At 47.6% G+C, this 16,812-nt stretch overlaps 2 protein-coding genes across 5 annotated transcripts; one reads left to right on the forward strand and one right to left on the reverse strand.

The window, feature by feature from the left end:
• Window positions 1-502: 502 nt before the first annotated feature.
• LOC114588580 (acetylcholinesterase-like) lies at window positions 503-9,715 on the reverse strand. The gene is made up of 4 exons (XM_028713981.2): window positions 8,884-9,715; window positions 4,137-5,598; window positions 2,392-2,531; window positions 503-839 (listed from the first exon to the last, which is right to left on the reverse strand). Exons 1-4 carry the CDS (start codon window positions 8,894-8,896, stop codon window positions 799-801), a joined length of 1,656 nt encoding a protein of 551 aa, XP_028569814.2. The 5' UTR covers window positions 8,897-9,715; the 3' UTR covers window positions 503-798.
• A 605-nt stretch (window positions 9,716-10,320) lies between these two features.
• RPP21 (ribonuclease P subunit p21) lies at window positions 10,321-15,282 on the forward strand. 4 transcript variants are annotated; one of them, XM_077925170.1, is made up of 6 exons: window positions 10,321-10,466; window positions 11,090-11,204; window positions 12,205-12,305; window positions 12,825-12,907; window positions 13,728-13,912; window positions 14,646-15,282. In XM_077925170.1, exons 2-6 carry the CDS (start codon window positions 11,157-11,159, stop codon window positions 14,931-14,933), a joined length of 705 nt encoding a protein of 234 aa, XP_077781296.1. In that variant the 5' UTR covers window positions 10,321-10,466; window positions 11,090-11,156; the 3' UTR covers window positions 14,934-15,282. The 4 variants fall into 4 exon arrangements, with proteins under 4 accessions (XP_077781296.1, XP_077781295.1, XP_028569628.2 ...); XM_077925169.1 differs by having other exon boundaries at window positions 10,415-10,522; XM_028713795.2 differs by having other exon boundaries at window positions 10,421-10,522; window positions 13,766-13,912.
• The last annotated feature ends 1,530 nt before the right edge of the window (window positions 15,283-16,812 follow it).

A 16,812-nucleotide genomic window follows, 5' to 3' on the forward strand; every position in this document is an offset into this window, starting at 1 on the left:
TCTTAACCTGAAGCACTATTTCTGGGTTAGTGGAGTGTGTAGCCTGAAGCGTATGTAACCCGAGGTACCACTGTATATCTGATTCAAGAGAGAGAAGCAGCTGAGGGAGGCTTGGCAGGAATTGCTCAGGGGGGACCAGGGAGTGCCTGGGTGCAAGAAGAATTCTGACACAGCCCTGATTGGCTGAATGATCAAAAGGCGTCATGCGAAGCAAGAGGGAGAGTCCCCCAGCAGAGAGCAAGAGGCAATCCAAGCTGAGGAACAGGGAAGCAAGAGGCAGAAGAATTTGCAGAGAGTGAGTGAAGGGCAGGAGAAATCCCTGCATGAACTGGAGTGAAGATGTGGCCTGTAAATGGAGGATTGTTTGTTTCGGAGTGTCTGTCTGAAAGAGAGAAACAGGAAGAGCAGGTGCAGGAATTGTAACTTCACTTCGCAATTTACTTTCCCCCCTTTTTAACTGGAAAAATTGTTGGTGGAGGGATAATAAAAAGGGAAATAATCACCAGACTCCAAAAGTTCTCAAAAGTTGCTGCTGGCTTCTTTTATTTGTTTGTGGCTGTGGAATCTTAGAGCAAAGGCTGAAATCATATTTTAAAGCTGTTGTTAATGACTGAATGCATCTGAAAACACTTCTTTCTCTCTCGTTTTTCTTTGAAAAGTGAGATCCTCAAGATATTCACGCACAAAGTAAAATCGACCTGCATGAATCCACATTGCTTGGCTGAGATTCGGGATAGTTGAAGAACGAGGATAGTTGCATTTTTAAGTGATATCTACATCATCCATTTCCAGATACTTTTACCAATCAGAGTCACTTTCTTCATCCACCTGCTCAGAGTCTGGAAAACAGGAAGGCATGTTTGGGTAAAGGAAGCTGCAGTAGGAAAAATGCTAGAGTTGCAAATCATATTCCCATTTGCATTGCAGGATCGATTATTCCTGATATAGAACCATTCGGAAACTAATGGAAAATTGTGGGGCACCTCTCCCCATACCAACCATCCGCGCCCTGAGATTGATAGGAGGGGGCGGGCTCCGCTTGTGCCTCCACCAATGAATGTTGCTCATTCTGCAGGGATGAAAATGAGAGCCTTTTCTGTGGTGGCACCTTAGTTATGGACACACACACCCTCCCCTTGGAAGCATAACAATACTAACAGGCTTCTTGCATCTGGTGAAAACCCATTTCTGACCTCTCCGCTTGGAGGACCAGAGGGTTGTCTTAGACTGTGTACATAGACTACAATGTCAGGAAGTCTGCCCCAATAGGAGGTGACCTGAGAAAGCACCGTCTGCATATGCAGGCAGGCAGAAATGAGGATGAGGATGATATTTATATGCCGCCCATCTGACTGGGTTGCCCCAGCCACTCTGGGCGGCTCCCAGAAAAATATTTAAAACACAATAAAACATCAACCATCAAAAACTTCCCTGAACAGGGATGCCTTCAGGTGTCTTCTAAAAGTCAAATAGTTGTTTATTTCCTTGACATCAGCTGGGATAGCATTTCACAGGGTGGGCGCCACTACCAAGAAGGCCCTCTTACTGGTTCCCTGTAACCTCACTTCTCTCAATGAGGGAACTGCCAGAAGGCCCTCAGCACTGGACCTCAGTGTTTGGGCTGAACGATGGGGGTGGAGATGCTCCTTCAAGTATGCTGGGCTGAAGTCGTTGAGGGCTTTAAAGGTCAGCACCAACACTTTGAATTGTGCTTGGAAGCGCATCCTCAGCATAAAACAGATTATAACTTTTCCAGAAGAATACGCTTTAGATCGCAAATAAAACAGGGGTGGCATATTTATGAGGCCATGTGTAAAGGTAAAGCTAAAGGGACCCCTGACCATTAGGTCCAGTCGTGACCGACTCTAGGGTTGCGGCACTCATCTCACTTTATTGGCTGAGGGAGCTGGCGCACAGCTTCCGGGTCATGTGGCCAGCATGACTAAGCCGCTTCTGGCGAACCAGAGCAGCACACGGAAACGCCGTTTACCTTCCCGCCGGAGCAGTACCTATTTATCTACTTGCAGTTTGACGTGCTTTCGAACTGCTAGGTTGGCAGGAGCAGGGACCGAGCAACGGGAGCTCACCCCGTCGCAGGGATTCAAACCACCGACCTTCTGATCGGCAAGTCCTAGGCTCTGTGGTTTAACCCACAGCGCCACCCGTGTCCCTCAACATGGATGAAGCCATGTGTACAGCACCCCAAAGCAGCACTTGCACATTATCACGGAGTGTGCTGGTGCCCATCAAGTGACTGGCTTGCATGGGCGGGGCAAGGCAGTGTCACAGACAGATGCTCCCAAATTACATTGAACAGGAGGGTTATCTGACTGGGCTGTGGTATCTTCCAACTCCCCCCACCCGCCGGCCCGAAACCATGCTCTTCCTGACCCTTAAATCCTTCCGTGGCTAGCCACACCCAGAAGCCACAGTAACGGGTGGGTGACACCTCCTCGGCCTCAGCTGGCTCTGTGGTAATGCGGAAGAAATTCTCTCCTGTGTAGACAGGCCATGCTCCATCATCGGGAGACCTGTGAGGGGAAGCAAACATCGCCAATCAGTAAAAGGAATAAGAATGAGATAAAAATCAAGTGCGGAAATGTAATAAAATTCCACTAGTTAAGCGGCACAATCAGCACAACCATGGAAGTTGCTCTGTGACAAAGTGCAAATGGGCGGGTCTTTCCTCAATCCCCTGTCACTCAGCTGCCGGGTAGGACGACGGTAGCCAGAGTTGTGTTTGAGGAGGTTGGAAGCAGTCTGGAAGCTGTAGACACAGGACTCAGCTACACAGCTGCAAATAAAATGTTTTAAGTGTGTTTTAAGCACATTATACAAATGTAACACTAGACGGCAGTGGTGAGCTTTAGGCAAATGCCATATATTTTTCAAGACGCCTTTTTAAAAAGGTATTTTCACAGCGTTTTTTCTATGTTTCTAGAGTCTACTACCAAGTCGTGTTTGCTCTGTGCCTGCGAAGAATGGAGAAGCATGATCTTTTGAGGGGTGAATGCTGCAAGCCCCTCCATCTTGTGCTCAGGTTGTATAGGTTTATCCTAAAAACGCCACAGTCGCCGCTGACCTTCACTCCAAGGAAACTGAACGCCAGCCTCTAAATCAACATGCACTGCTACTCAAAAGCAAGGCCATGTTTAACTTTTTGCCAGTTTGCTTTTCCTGGCCTTGATAAGATAACGTGGGATGTTTTGAAGAACATAAGCAAACCCGTTTACGATCCTGCAATACTCTCAATACAACAACTCACAATAGTAAGCCCAGAGCTTTTTCAAAAATACATAAATAAAACGATGACCCTTCCTTATTTTCTGTTTTTAGAATAAATTTTTATTTCCCCTCCCCCCCCCCCCACTTCTTTACTGTTGTAAGCCACTTTGGGTAGGCTTTGCCTGGAAAAGTGGCATATAAAATGTGGGGAGGGGGGAGGAAAGATTGTTGCTGTTCTGCCAATTCAGGCAATCAATGGTTATGATAAGAAAAGCCAAGAAATTTGGACTGCATGCACACTCTACATTTAGAGCACATCTCCTCCCCCACCTGGGAACTCTAGTTTGTTCAAGGTGCTGAGAATTGGAGCTTAAGTGAAGAGTAATCTGCGGCTCCCAGGATTCCTTGTGGGGGGGCTGCTTTGAATGTTCAGTGCGTACGAAGTCTTGTTCTCAAAATGGGGAAGAGGAAGAGTGCCCAAAAGGGAAGCTTGCTATTCAAAGAGAACAAGGACCAGCTCTTCTGGAGGGATCACTTAAAAAGGTAAAGGTACCCCTGCCCGAACGGGCCAGTCTTGACAGACTCTAGGGTTGTGCGCCCATCTCACTTAAGAGGCCGGGGGCCAGCGCTGTCTGGAGACACTTCTGGGTCACGTGGCCAGCGTGACAAGCTGCATCTGGCGAGCCAGTGCAGCACATGGAACGCCGTTTACCTTCCCGCTGGTAAGCGGTCCCTATTTATCTACTTGCACCCGGGGGTGCTTTCGAACTGCTAGGTTGGCAGGCGCTGGGACCGAGCAGTGGGAGCGCACCCCGCCGCGGGGATTCGAACCACCGACCTTTCGATCGGCAAGCCCTAGGCGCTGAGGCTTTTACCCACAGCGCCACCCACGTCCCAGAGGGATCACTTACCCGGTCCTTATAAACTGTCCCCAGTAGCTCATAACCCTTTGGCTCAGGGTCCCCTCAGCCTCTGTGTATCCTGACGTAGACAGTGGGTCACCAAACAGAAAGGGCAGCTCAGCACAATGGGGCACTCCAACCCAGTCGGAGACGGTTACAAAGGAGGGCTGGTGAGTGAAGGCGTAGGCAAATGCTAGACTTTGGGCTTCTGCCATACGGGTGGCCACCACAGCCACAGGGCACAAGAAAAAGTAGTCTCCAGAAGCTTTGATCAAGGCGTTCCGATATCGTTCTTCCCCCTGCTCCTCCTGACTGTAGATGGTTGCTGCGGCTTTGATGATCACCTCAGGTGCCTCTGGGACCATCAGACGGAGGCCTTCCAAGAGTTGCTCGTAGTTAATCAGGCTGTCGTTGTATAGGCTGAAACCAGGGGCATTTCCTGCGAGGAAGATGGTGCTTTCATCACGGGTGAAGCCGGTCAGGATGGGTTTGTCCAAGAATTGCCCAGCTTCCAGAAGTTTAGAAGGGGCATCCGGAAGGAATTCCCCATCGGTTGTGGGCACGAAAGGGAAACCCAACAAGGTTTTATGACTGAGGATAGGCAAGTCCTTCATCATCTCCCCTGGGTCTTTCTTCCGCAGGCATCGCACCACAGCCCTGTCATCACCCTCGGCGCAGCCCAAAAACCGGCCCAGGGTTCGCCCTCTGTTCGTAGCCTCCTCAGGCTTCACCCAAGCCCAGGGGGAAATTGCGGCGCCGCTTTGTAAAGTGGCCTGGTCAAATAGAGCCTGGCTTGCCGGCGAGAGAAGGTGGAAACCAACCGAGGCGGCCCCGGCACTCTGACCGCCCAGGGTGAGCCGGGTTGGATCCCCTCCAAAGGCGGCCATGTTTTCCCTCAGCCAACTCAACGCCAGGTGTTGGTCCCACAAACCAGCGTTCCCCGGAGCCTCTGGGGGTAGCGAGAGGAATCCCAAGGCACCTAGGCGGTAGTTCATAGAAGCCACGATGATATTCTCAGTGGCAGCTAGGAAGCTCCTATCGACGGAGCCAGACCCGTTGAGAAAACCTCCTCCATGGATCCAGACGAAGGCCGGAGCTGGCGCAGAGGGTCGGGGATGAGGCACCCAGACATTGAGGACGAGGCAGTCTTCAGAGAGGGTGGATTCCGAGTTTTGTTCCGCACGATAGCCGGGAAGTTCTATACCCCCTTGGTGGCAGGTATTGCCAAAGCTGGTGGCGCTCAGGGTGTGGTTCCAAGGCTGGTGAGGACGGGGTTTTTGAAAACGCAGCTCCCCCACAGGAGGTTCAGCATAGGGGATTCCCAAGAAAGCTGTCACCGCGCCAGAATCTGTCATGAGGCGTTTGCCACGGATGGGACCGCTGCTTGTGATCACCACAATATCTTCCTCAGAGGCGGAACTGAGGCCCAGCAGGAACAGGCATGAAAATACTCGGCACAACATCATGGCAACTGAAAGGAATTTGTGTTTTTTTTATGTAACTATTTTTTTAATGACTGCTTTAGACTGTTTATTGTTAACAGCTTGGAGGCCTTTTGTTCTAGTAAGGAGTATATAAATCTTTTATTTTTATTTGGATGTGAAGCAACAATAACATACAGTGGCACCTTGGTTCTCAAACTTAATTCATTCTGGAAGTCTGTTCCAAAACCAAAGCGTTCCAAAACCAAGGCGTGCTTTCCCATAGAAAGTAATGCAAAATGGATTAATCCATTCCACACTTTCAAAAACAACCCCTAAAACAGCAATTTAACATGAATTTTACTATCTAACGAGACAAATGATCCATAAAATGAAAGCAATAAACAATGTTCTGCAGTCAATCAATAAATCAGTAGCTGAACTGGGTTCCACATTGTCACACAAAAAGAGCCACAAAAATGCAAAATAAATAGCAAAAACAGACAGACCCAGCGTAACACTCGAAACGGAAGCGTGGCACTCAAAACGGAGCACATTCAACTTCCAAAAATTTTGCAAACCAGAACACTTAATTCTGGGTTTGCAGTGTTTGGGTTCCAACTTGTTTGAGTGCCAAGGCGTCTGAGAACTAAGGTACCACTGTATTGCAGGAAAATAACTTGCATCAAAGCAACAGACACAAACCAGCAAGGAGGCTGTTTGAAGAAGGAAACACATTGGAGGTTGCAGAGTTTTGAAAAATTGAAAGGAAAGGTGCGAGACTGGTTTCATTACGCCCAAATTTTAGAGATCTTTAAAAAGGACAAAAAAAATGGTTTCCAGGTGGAAAAATCAAAATTAGAGTCAGAACTACTTGAACCTAAGACGAAAGTGCTTTCAAGAATGTATAACTTGTTGCTTAAATGGAATACTCAAGATGAGACAGTTAAATCAGCCATGATAAAATGGGCACAAGATATTGGGTACAACATTATGTTTGAAGACTGGGAAAGGTTATGGACCGCCGGTATGAAATTTACGGCATGTAGTGCCTTAAAAGAAAACATTATGAAAATGATGTACAGGTGGTACATGACCCCAGTCAAACTTGCAAAGATATACCATTTGTCTGACAATAAATGTTGGAAATGTAAGGAGGCTGAAGGAACATTCTTTCACCTTTGGTGGACATGCCCGAGGGTGAAGGCTTTTTGGGAAATGATTTATAACGAGTTGAAAAAGGTATTTAAGTATACCTTTCATAAGAAACCAGAGGCCTTCCTCCTGGGCATTGTAGGCCAGAGAGTGCCAAAGAAAGATAGAACTTTTTTTCTATATGCAACTACAGCAGCAAGAATTCTTATAGCCAAATACTGGAAGGCACAGGAGCTACCCACACTGGAAGAGTGGCACACGCAACTGATGGACTACATGGAACTGGCTGAAATGACTGGCAGAATCCAAGACCTGGGAGAAGAGGCAGTGGAAGAGGACTGGAAAAAATTTAAGGACTATTTACAAAAACATTATAAGTTATATGAATGTTGAGAATTTGCTAAGTTTTGAGAAAAAATATGCTTCAGTATTGAGACTCGGAAATGATTGAAACTAAGTTACGACCGAGAAAAGTTTAATTTTTAGAGTAAATAATTAGATGAAAATACAAAAACACATGAAACAAGGTATTAATTTGCTGTTTATTTTTATTGTAAAGAATGCAGGGATGGAGGATGTGGGGAAGTCCAGTTGATGATGGAAAAAGATCTGGAAAAATGAATTTACTTTTGTTTAATTTCTTCTTATTTTTTGTAAAACAGCTTTTGTTGTGTTATTGACGATGTATTGACGATGTACTTTGACCTTGGAAAACAAAGCAATAAAAAAATATTATTAAAAAAAAAAAATGAAGAAGGAAACACAGAGCAATGAGCAGAAAAGGAACCAGATTGTGCATCTTGAGAGCCATAAAGACAAGAAGGGCACGAAGAGCTTAAACGCAGAGGTGGCAGCAGGAAAAAGGAACAAACGTCTGCGAGAAAATGAACGAATATTTCCAAATGAAACAAGGGTAGCCAAATTGGTGGAGCATGTGACTCTGGATCTCAGAGTCGTGGGTCCGAACCCCACATTGGGCAAAGGATTCCTGCATTCCTGGGGGTTGGATTAGATGACCCTCATGGTCCCTTCCAATTCTACAAGTCTATGTTTCTATGAAGGCCCCACTTAACTGGAATGAGGACTGTACCGTAGCCTCAAATGTTACTTAATCCTTTTGCCAGCAGGTGGCAGCAAAGTCCATCTGTTTAGGAGTGCCGAGTGTGAGTTTTCTCAGGATGGTGCTGGCATCGGTCTGTCTCTCCTCTAAAGATAAAGGTAAAGGGACCCCTGACCATTAGGTTCAGTCGTGGCCGACTCTGGGGTTACGGCACTCATCTCACTTTACTGGCCGAGGGAGCCGGCGTACAGCTTCCAGGTCATGAGGCCAGCATGACTAAGCCGCTTCTGGCGAACCAGACCAGCGCACGGAAATGCCGTTTACCTTCCCGCCGGAGCAGTACCTATTTATCTACTTGCACTTTGATGTACTTTCGAACTGCTAGGTTGGCAGGAGCAGGGACCGAGCAACGGGAGCTCACCTCGTCGCGGGGATTCGAACCGCGACCTTCTGATCGGCAAGTCCTAGGCTCTGTGGTTTAACCCACAGTGCCACCCGCGTCCCTCCTCTCCTCTAAAGGACTTCCCAAATGTTACAGCTGTAGCTGCTGAAAGCACATAGCAGTTGCCTTGGCTCCCTGCCCCTAACTACCCTGATACCTCCAACTTTTTAAAACACATTCTCGGTGCATGCAAACCATCTATTCTGTTCAGACATTCAGCTGAAGGAGAGAGCCGGTGTTGTGTTGTGGTTAGAGAGTCAGACAAGGACCTGGGAAACCAGGGTTCAAATCCCTACCTGGCTATGAAACTCACTGGGTGACCTTGGGCCAGTCACAGTCTCCCAGCCTAAATGGCCTCACAGGGTTGTGGAGAGGATAGAAAGCTCTGGTGAAAGGCGTTGCCCTCCAAAGAGCTGCTATTTGCCCCAAGACCAAAAAAATTAAAACAAAACAAAATAAATCCCTAAATAACATTTTTTTTCAGCTGCCAGAGTGGGCGAGAAAAACTATTGCAGGAGTGAGGGTTAAATCCCCCACTTTCTGAGTAGCTGCACGGGAGCCTTTAAAACAGGAGATCCAAGTGATGGAGATCCAGTCATGAATCTCCATCATCACCTCCTTTGTTTGGCCCTCAGCATTTAACCCTTCCTTGGGTGGTGGAGCAGAGCAGAGACTCACCTCTTTGAGCCATGATGAAGTTGTGGGTTTGTGGTTCTGAGCCAAATTCCCAGTTCGGTTTGGAAGCAGCCGGATTAGCAACAGGTCAGCTATTGTTGTCTCGGGAACAAGCGGGTAGTCTGTGGTTATGATCCTTGTGTCTCTTTGCCTCTTAGCCAGATGGCATATCTCTGTGGAGATACCATATCAGCTGTGCCCCAGCGGAACCCCAGAACGAAGGTCGAAAGCTTAGGAAAATATCCACCTGCTCTGATTAAAGTCCCTGGCAATATCTTGAGATGAAAGATCTTCATCTGACCTATGATCGCTGCATGCACATGGCACGCCGAGAGCACATCATTTCCCCCAAAGAATCCTGGGGATCTCACGCAGCTACAATTCCCAGCACCCATAGAAAACTACAGTTCCCAGGATTCTTTGGGAGAAACCAAGTGCTTTAAATTTATGGTAATTGCCCCATTATTAGGCTGCTAACACTGAGCACAAAGGCCCGTATAGTTAAAGCTATGGTTTTCCCAGTGGTGTTGTATGGAAGCGAGAGCTGGACCATAAAGAAGGCTGATCACCGAAGAATTGATGCTTTTGAATTATGGTGCTAGAGGAGACTCTTGAGAGTCCCATGGACTGCAAGAAGATCAAACCTCTCCATTCTGAAGGAAATCAGCCCTGAGGGCTCACTGGAAGGACAGATCCTGAAGCTGAGGCTCCAATACTTTGGCCACCTCATGAGAAGAGAAGACTCCCTGGAAAAGACCCTGATGTTGGGAAAGATGGAGGGCACAAGGAGAAGGGGATGACAGAGGACGAGATGGTTGGACAGTGTTCTCGAAGCTACCACCATGAGTTTGACCAAACTGCGGGAAGCAGTGGAAGACAGGAGTGCCTGGCGTGCTCTGGTCCAGGGGGTCACGAAGAGTCGGACATGACTAAACGACTAAACAACAACACCACTGAGCACAGAGTGCATTCCTCAGAACACATTGGAGTTTGGTTTGGTGTCCTTAGGTATGGAGCTTGCTTGACGGTAAGGGACAAGTGGCCTATGGGGGGGGGGGTCTGTACAACTTTTGAAGTTGCTTTGCAACTTTTCTGGTCCAGTGTTTACAACATTAACATCTGGAGGGCCCTGGCTCGATCAAATTGAGACATCCTCTTCAGGGGGACGTCACTTGAGCCTGGCTTAGCCATCCCACCTGCTTCTTCTTCCCACTCTGAAACCATTCCCTCCCATTTTGGCACTGGATTATGACAGAGTTCCCTGTCAGGAATCCAGAAGATCCACCACATCTAGCTTTGTCCCGAATCCATCCATCACCTGATCTTGTCCCACTCCAGGAATACTTCCCATGGGAAAGTCTCTGAGCTGTTTATAACTTTTTCATGGTGCTTGCTGTTCCTGAGAGACCCTGTGCACACCTGGCGCCTCGACTCCCATTTGGTGCTTCGATGTTTCTTTGCATTAATCCACACTAGACTGAGAGCGGACTACATTTCCCAGATGCCTTTGCTGCATGAAACCAGGAAGAGGATGCACGCGGACGGCTTGGTTGGAGAAAGCGATTGATCCGGAGGCGCCTCTTTGCGTAAGTTGTGCTGATGGGGTAATAATCTAGGGGTGCAAAAGGTAGGATCTTTTTAGGTAAGTCCAGGAGAGAGAGCAGATTTCCATATAAACGGGATTTAATGGATCAGCACGCTGCGGGAGAGCCCTTGTGTCTTATGCATGTTTATCTGGATCTAACTCACTCTGCGTTCCATGGCGCTTCCTGCAATTTATTTGCAGCACGGCTCAGTCCTGCCCTCTGTTTTCAGTGCCAAGGGAATTTCCTTTGCATATTGTGGTATCGAGACAGAACTTGTTTTAAAATAAGAGCAAGGTGATTTTCCTTAACCGCTTGCTTTAAATAATAAGAATGCAAAAATAAATATACTCGCGCTCCTCCGAGTGCTTTCCACATTCACCACTCATATTTTTTATTTTAATTTTTACACATTTTCTCAGGTTACAACAAAGTATATTGGGTTCACAGTTTCACCCATTGATGCAATTGTTTTGATTTTTGGCCTATGAAGAAATAATCATACAATTAAGATCCAGCAAAAATAGAAGCTTTGGAATAGCCCTGTGAGATTGCATGACGTAGGTTGCCGTTTGCTACAATCGCTGCCTTTTCTTCCTTTTTTAAAAAATCCCTGTTTACTGCAGGTTTCTCTTCTGTTGTGTCAGCACCATCACTTTAAAAAAAATATAGTAACGATTCCCTGTGTCAGCCATGATAAAAGACAAAGAAGCATTTCAGAGGCTCAGCTTCCTCTACCAGGTAAGGGAGAGTGTTCCTTGTACACCAGTCGTATTTGCTAACTACCACGTTGTTCACAAAATACTGTACTTGCAGAATCCTCATCCCCTCTCTGGCACAACTGAAAGCCTCTACCCTAAACTGGCTTTCTTGTGCTTGGCCTTTTGGCTTCACTTTTATGATTTCCCCGCCTGCCTCTATACCTTTTGCATCACTGGCGGAGGAAGAGGCATGCAGGGGGAGCACACTGCCCCCAGCAGTGCGATTCCCATGCCCCCCCCCCGGCCTACGCTAGGTGCCACGCCCCTATGGGTGACACCACGCCCCCAGGATGTGTGCCACGCCCCTACGGGCGGCACACCACGCCCCCAGGACACGCACCAGCCCCGCCCTGCCTGATCCCGCTCCCCAGTGCTGGAGAATGAAGCTCCGCCACTGTTTTGCATGTGTGTGTCTGGCTCTGTACTTAAAAAACAACACCCCGTTTTGCAGCACTTGCAAAGGCAGAGCAATGTATAAATGGCATAAAGTGTTCGGTATTCCGTCTGATCAGATGCATGGTTATCCTCAGCTGGCAAGTAATAGTGCAAGTGGATGCAAGTGGTGGTGGGAACTGTGAGCGGAGTTTATATAATAACAATAACACTGTTTGCAATGATTCAGTTAATTCTCAAGTGTATGCCAGACCAGCGCAATGCCCATCAATAACCGCTGCAGTCGGTGAAAATAGCACTATAGTTTTCACATAGCTAAGTAAATTAAAACCTGGAGTGGGACAAACTGCCTAACTGTTTTATCCTTCTGCCACTGTAAGCTCTGGTCCATAGAAGCTTATGCTATGGTATACTTGGCTATAAGCTGCTGCAGGACCGTACTGTTTTTTTTCCATAAGAGACTTAATAAGTTATGGGTGCTGCCATTGACAAGGACCTGTTGTGCAGGAAAACCGTGCATTTATGGAATTTCTTGGGGGGGGTGTGATGCTGAGGATGTTCAACTTACTTCCATTCCCCCGCAACAGGCAGCGCATTGCGTCCTTCGGCAGAACCCAGAGAATCAGGAACTGGCTCGCTTTTATTGCCACACGCAGAACAGCATCAGCCGGCGGCTCGTGTTAAGACAGTGAGTGCCAGGGCAGTGGTTAGGGGACCCAGATGCCCATGAGCAGGGGCCATTGGCATTCACAGGCATCCTGCTTCTGATACAGGGACGCGGGTGGCACTTTGGTCTAAACCACTGAGCCTCTTGGGCTTGCCAATCAGAAGGTCAGCGATTCGAATCTCTGCGACGGGGTGAGCTCCCTTTGCTCCGTCCCAGCTTCTGCCAACCTAGCAGTTCGAAAGCACACCAGTGCAAGTAGATAAATAGGTACCGCTGTGGCGGGAAGGTAAACAGCATTTCTGTGCGCTCTGGTTTCCGTCACGGTGTCCTGTTGCGCCAGAAGCGATTTAGTCATACTGGCCACACAACCCAGAAAGCTGTCTGTGGACAAACGCTGGCTCTCTCAGCCTGAAAGCGAGATGAGCGCCACAACCCCATAGTCGCCTTTGACTGGACTTTACCACCCAGGGGTCCTTTACCTTTACTCAGTTGTCCAACACAACATTTGCTACTTAACCTTCATTTCCCTTTGTCTTGCAGGGATCCATCTGTGAAAAGAACCATCTGCAGATCTTGCTTCTCGCCTCTCGTCCCTGGAGTCAGCTCCACTGTGCGCCAGAGAAGTGAGTGGCCCTGTCTCCTCTTCTTCTTCTTCTTCTTCTTCTTCTTCTTCTTCTTCTTCTTCTTCTTCTTCTTCTTCTTCCTCCTCCTCCTCCTCCCCTCCTCTGTGCAGCTATGTGGGCTCTGTGCTTTGGAGAGACCTCTGGGTTTGGTGCAGAGGTTCCCCTCTTCACAAACAAAGCTGAGAGTGGGCTGCACCAAGTTGGGAAGGCAGGAAGGACAAAACAAGGGAGTGTCTTTCCCCTTGAAAGATGTACGGGTGGCACTGTCCACAAACTAAATTACCCTGAGCATTCCCCCAGAATGGTGGTGAACCAGTTCACACATTCCTACTTGAAAGTGTAGCGTGGCCTCCCCCTGGTAAGGGGTGGAGCCTACGGATAATCACTAGGGCCAGATGGAAATTCGTGGAGGGCCACATTCAGCCCCCAAGACTTGGGTTCCCAATAGCTGCTCTACAGGGAACCAGTGGCCCTCCAGATGTGGGTGAGGTCCATCTTCCATTATCCCTGTCCATTGGCCATGTCAACTGGGACTGATGGGATTCAACAACATCTGCAGGGTTCCCCATCCCTGCTTTTTGGGGATCCTCCTTTATTTCTTCTTCGGAGGAAGTAGAGACCGCTGGAGAATTAATATTTCTTCCTAACTTCCCTTTATGTACAGATTATTAGATTGAGAGATGGATTGTTGTGGTTGTGAGCGCAGAAACAAGTGAGGCTGGGCAAAGAAAAAGTGAGGGAACCGATGATATAGCTGAAAGTTTGGGAGGAAAGCTGGAAATATCAGGGCAGGGAAGGAGTCTGACCCACTGTTTTCCAGGCTTCCCTGACTCATTTGCTCCTCGCCTCTCTCACCAGAGCGCCGTCATCAGCGGTGGACCATTGTGCGTTGTCTCACCTGTGGCCTCACCAAGCGTTTCCTCAGCAACCCCAACTACAAGTTGTGGTCGGAGCAACCTGAGGCGTTGCTGGAGAAGCAGACGCCCCCTAGTGAAGGAGCAAAAGGTGAGTGAAGATGTTAAGTGTTTTAATATTATTATTATTATTATTATTATTATTATTATTATTATTATTATTATATCCCTCCCCTTCGAGCTGAAAATTTCCAGGGTGGTAGAAAACATTTCATCAAATAATAGTACAGTTTGTTCTAATACAAGACAGTAGTCGCCATAAAATTTTAAAACCAGCAAGCATTGTCATATTATTAAAACAATAAGTAACAAAACATGATAAGGAAGAGCAAAACAACCAATCGTTTAATCTGCCCTTTCCTGAAAGTTGTTCCTTGGCGGGGGGCGGGGGTCAGCTGTATCTCCAGTGGAAGGGAGTTCCATATCCAGGGTGCCATGGCAAAGAAGGCCCTGCCTTGGGCTGTCATAGAGTGAAATGCACCTGTTGATGGAAGTATAGTAAACACTTTTCCAGCTGATCTTAAGCCGGTGCTTAAGCCCCAATGCCTTCTCATGATTCTCTTGAATAAAGAGCTTGAGTTGTTGGGAAAATATGATAGGGAAACGTTGGGAAAGTTTCCATACAAAGGGAAGGAATTTTGCACAGACAAAGAGGGGGCAATTGTTGCAGTGGCGGCCATTTTAAGGGTCTTGGGAAAGTTGAAGGGGAGTAAAGATGAGGGCAGCAAAGGTTTGGGGGCCCAGACTAGGTGTGGAGAACGTAGCTGTGGAAAACATTTTTAGGAAGAAGCTTCAATAGGGTGTTTTTCTTTCCTTCTGTCCAGCTTCAGGCCAGACCCCCAGCTCAGTGCAACAGCCCCCCAAGGCCTCCCGAGCAGAAAAGGCAACACCACTTGCAAGTTCTGGACCTCACAGCCGTGCTTCTGAGGAGACAACAGCAGGCACCAAATCTAAAGGGAAGAAGGGGCAACAAACTCTTCCCAGTCAGGCAGGCAACTGTGGCTTGGTACCAAACGCATAAGCCCCAAGTCGGGGCAGAAGAGTCAAATGTGGTTAATACGATTATTGGCTGTGGAGAAAGGACCCTGGATTGTTTGGAAACGAAAACCTAACTGGCTAACTTGTGGATTTGAATGGCTCAGGGGATTTGAGTTCAGTGATAATGGCCCTCTTTTATAGCACAACTAGCTTTCAGGCACCAGTAAGAGAGGGGCGGCAGCCCATAGCAGCCTAGTGAATACCACGACCTGCATTTCTTTTCTCCCACCATCTCCATAGCTTGAGGTTCATTTTCCACCTGGAGGGGTGTCTCCACTTAGGAATTGTTGGAGACCAGGAGATTTTGTTGAACTCCTTCCTGTTGGAACTTGAGGTGAAGCAATGATGGGGAAATAGCTTCCCATCCGATCTCATGTACTACGCTATGTAAAAACTTGGAAATAAAATTTTGTTTCAACAGGATCATTCTTGCATTGTGTTCTGAGTCATGCAGTGGCTAGTGATAAAGTAGTCATTGTGTTCTGAGTCATGCAGATACCTAGTGATAAAGTAGATGCCACACATAAGATTTTGAAGATGGCTCTTTAATTGCAGGATGGCAACTATGACCAGCAGTATCATTCATACATACATATATATATATATATATATATATATATATATATATATTCCAATGCAACGTGTTTCACTCTCTTGAACCTAAGAGAGGGTCTTCTTGCTTCTAAAACTGCTTTGAAGCAGCCCATAAATGATACCATCAACCATGGTATCCTTCTGGAGCGACTCTCTGAACTAGGGGTGGGTGGCACCACTTTGCGGTGGTTCCAGTCCTACTTAGATGGTCGTCCCCAGAGGGTGTTGCTTGGGAAATGCTTTTCAGCCCCATGGAACCTTCAATTTGGGGTTCCGCAGGGCTCAATACTATCCCCCATGTTGCTTAACATCTACATGACACCACTGGGTGGGATTATCCGGAGGTTTGGAGTACGTTGTCAGCAGAATGCTGATGACACTCAGCTCTATTTCTCCTTTACATCTGCAGGTGAGGTAGTGGAAGTACTGGACCAGTGCCTTGCCTCAGTAATGGACAGGATGAGAGCCAGCAAACTGAAGCTCAATCCAGTTAAGACTGGGGTACTGTTAAGTGGATGGTTCCCTAGACCAGATGGGTGGGAGATTGCCTGTTCTCGATGGGGTTACACTCCCTCTGAAGGAGCAGGTTTGTAGCCTGGGGGTCCTCCTGGATCCTTTGCTGTCGCTCGAGGCTCAGGTGGCCTCAGTAGCCCAGAGTGCCTTCCTTCAGCTTTGGATGGTGGCCCAGCTACGCCCCTATCTGGACAGGGATAGACTAACTACGGTTGTCCATGCTCTGGTAACCTCAAGATTTGATTACTGCAATGTTATGCCTAGGGCTGCCTCTGAAGATGGTTCTGAAACTTCAGCTAGTGCAGAATTCAGCGGCCAGGTTGCTCACCAGAGCAGAACAGTTTGAGCATATTACACCAATCCTGGCATGACTGCACAGGCTACCAATTAGTTTCCGGGCCTAATTCAAAGTGCTGGTTTTGACCTACAAATGGCTCAGGACCACAATACCTCAAGGATCACCATTTTCCATATGAATATACCTGAACCCTGAGATCAACTTCTGAGGCCCTTCTCTGTGTGCCTCCTCCTCGAGAGGTCCGGAGGGTGGCAACACGAGAATGAGCCTTCTCTGCAGTGGCTCCCCGTCTGTGGAATGCCCTCCCCAGCAAAGTTAACCTGGTACCTTCTTTATATACCTTTAGGTGCCAGGCAGAAACTGTCCTTCTTAACCACACTTTTGGTTGATTTGATTGACATCCTATGCCCTTTGAAAATGTGGTGGGTGTTTTTTTGGGGGGTTGGGTTGTTTATATTTTGATTATGTATTTTGTGGTTTTATATTTTGATTTTATTTTGTGAACCCCCCCTGAGACCTCCGGGTATAGGGCGGTATATAAATTCAAT

This window comes from Podarcis muralis, chromosome 2 (genome assembly GCF_964188315.1).
Source record: "Podarcis muralis chromosome 2, rPodMur119.hap1.1, whole genome shotgun sequence".
In the NCBI taxonomy this organism is placed as follows: Eukaryota; Metazoa; Chordata; class Lepidosauria; order Squamata; family Lacertidae; genus Podarcis; species Podarcis muralis.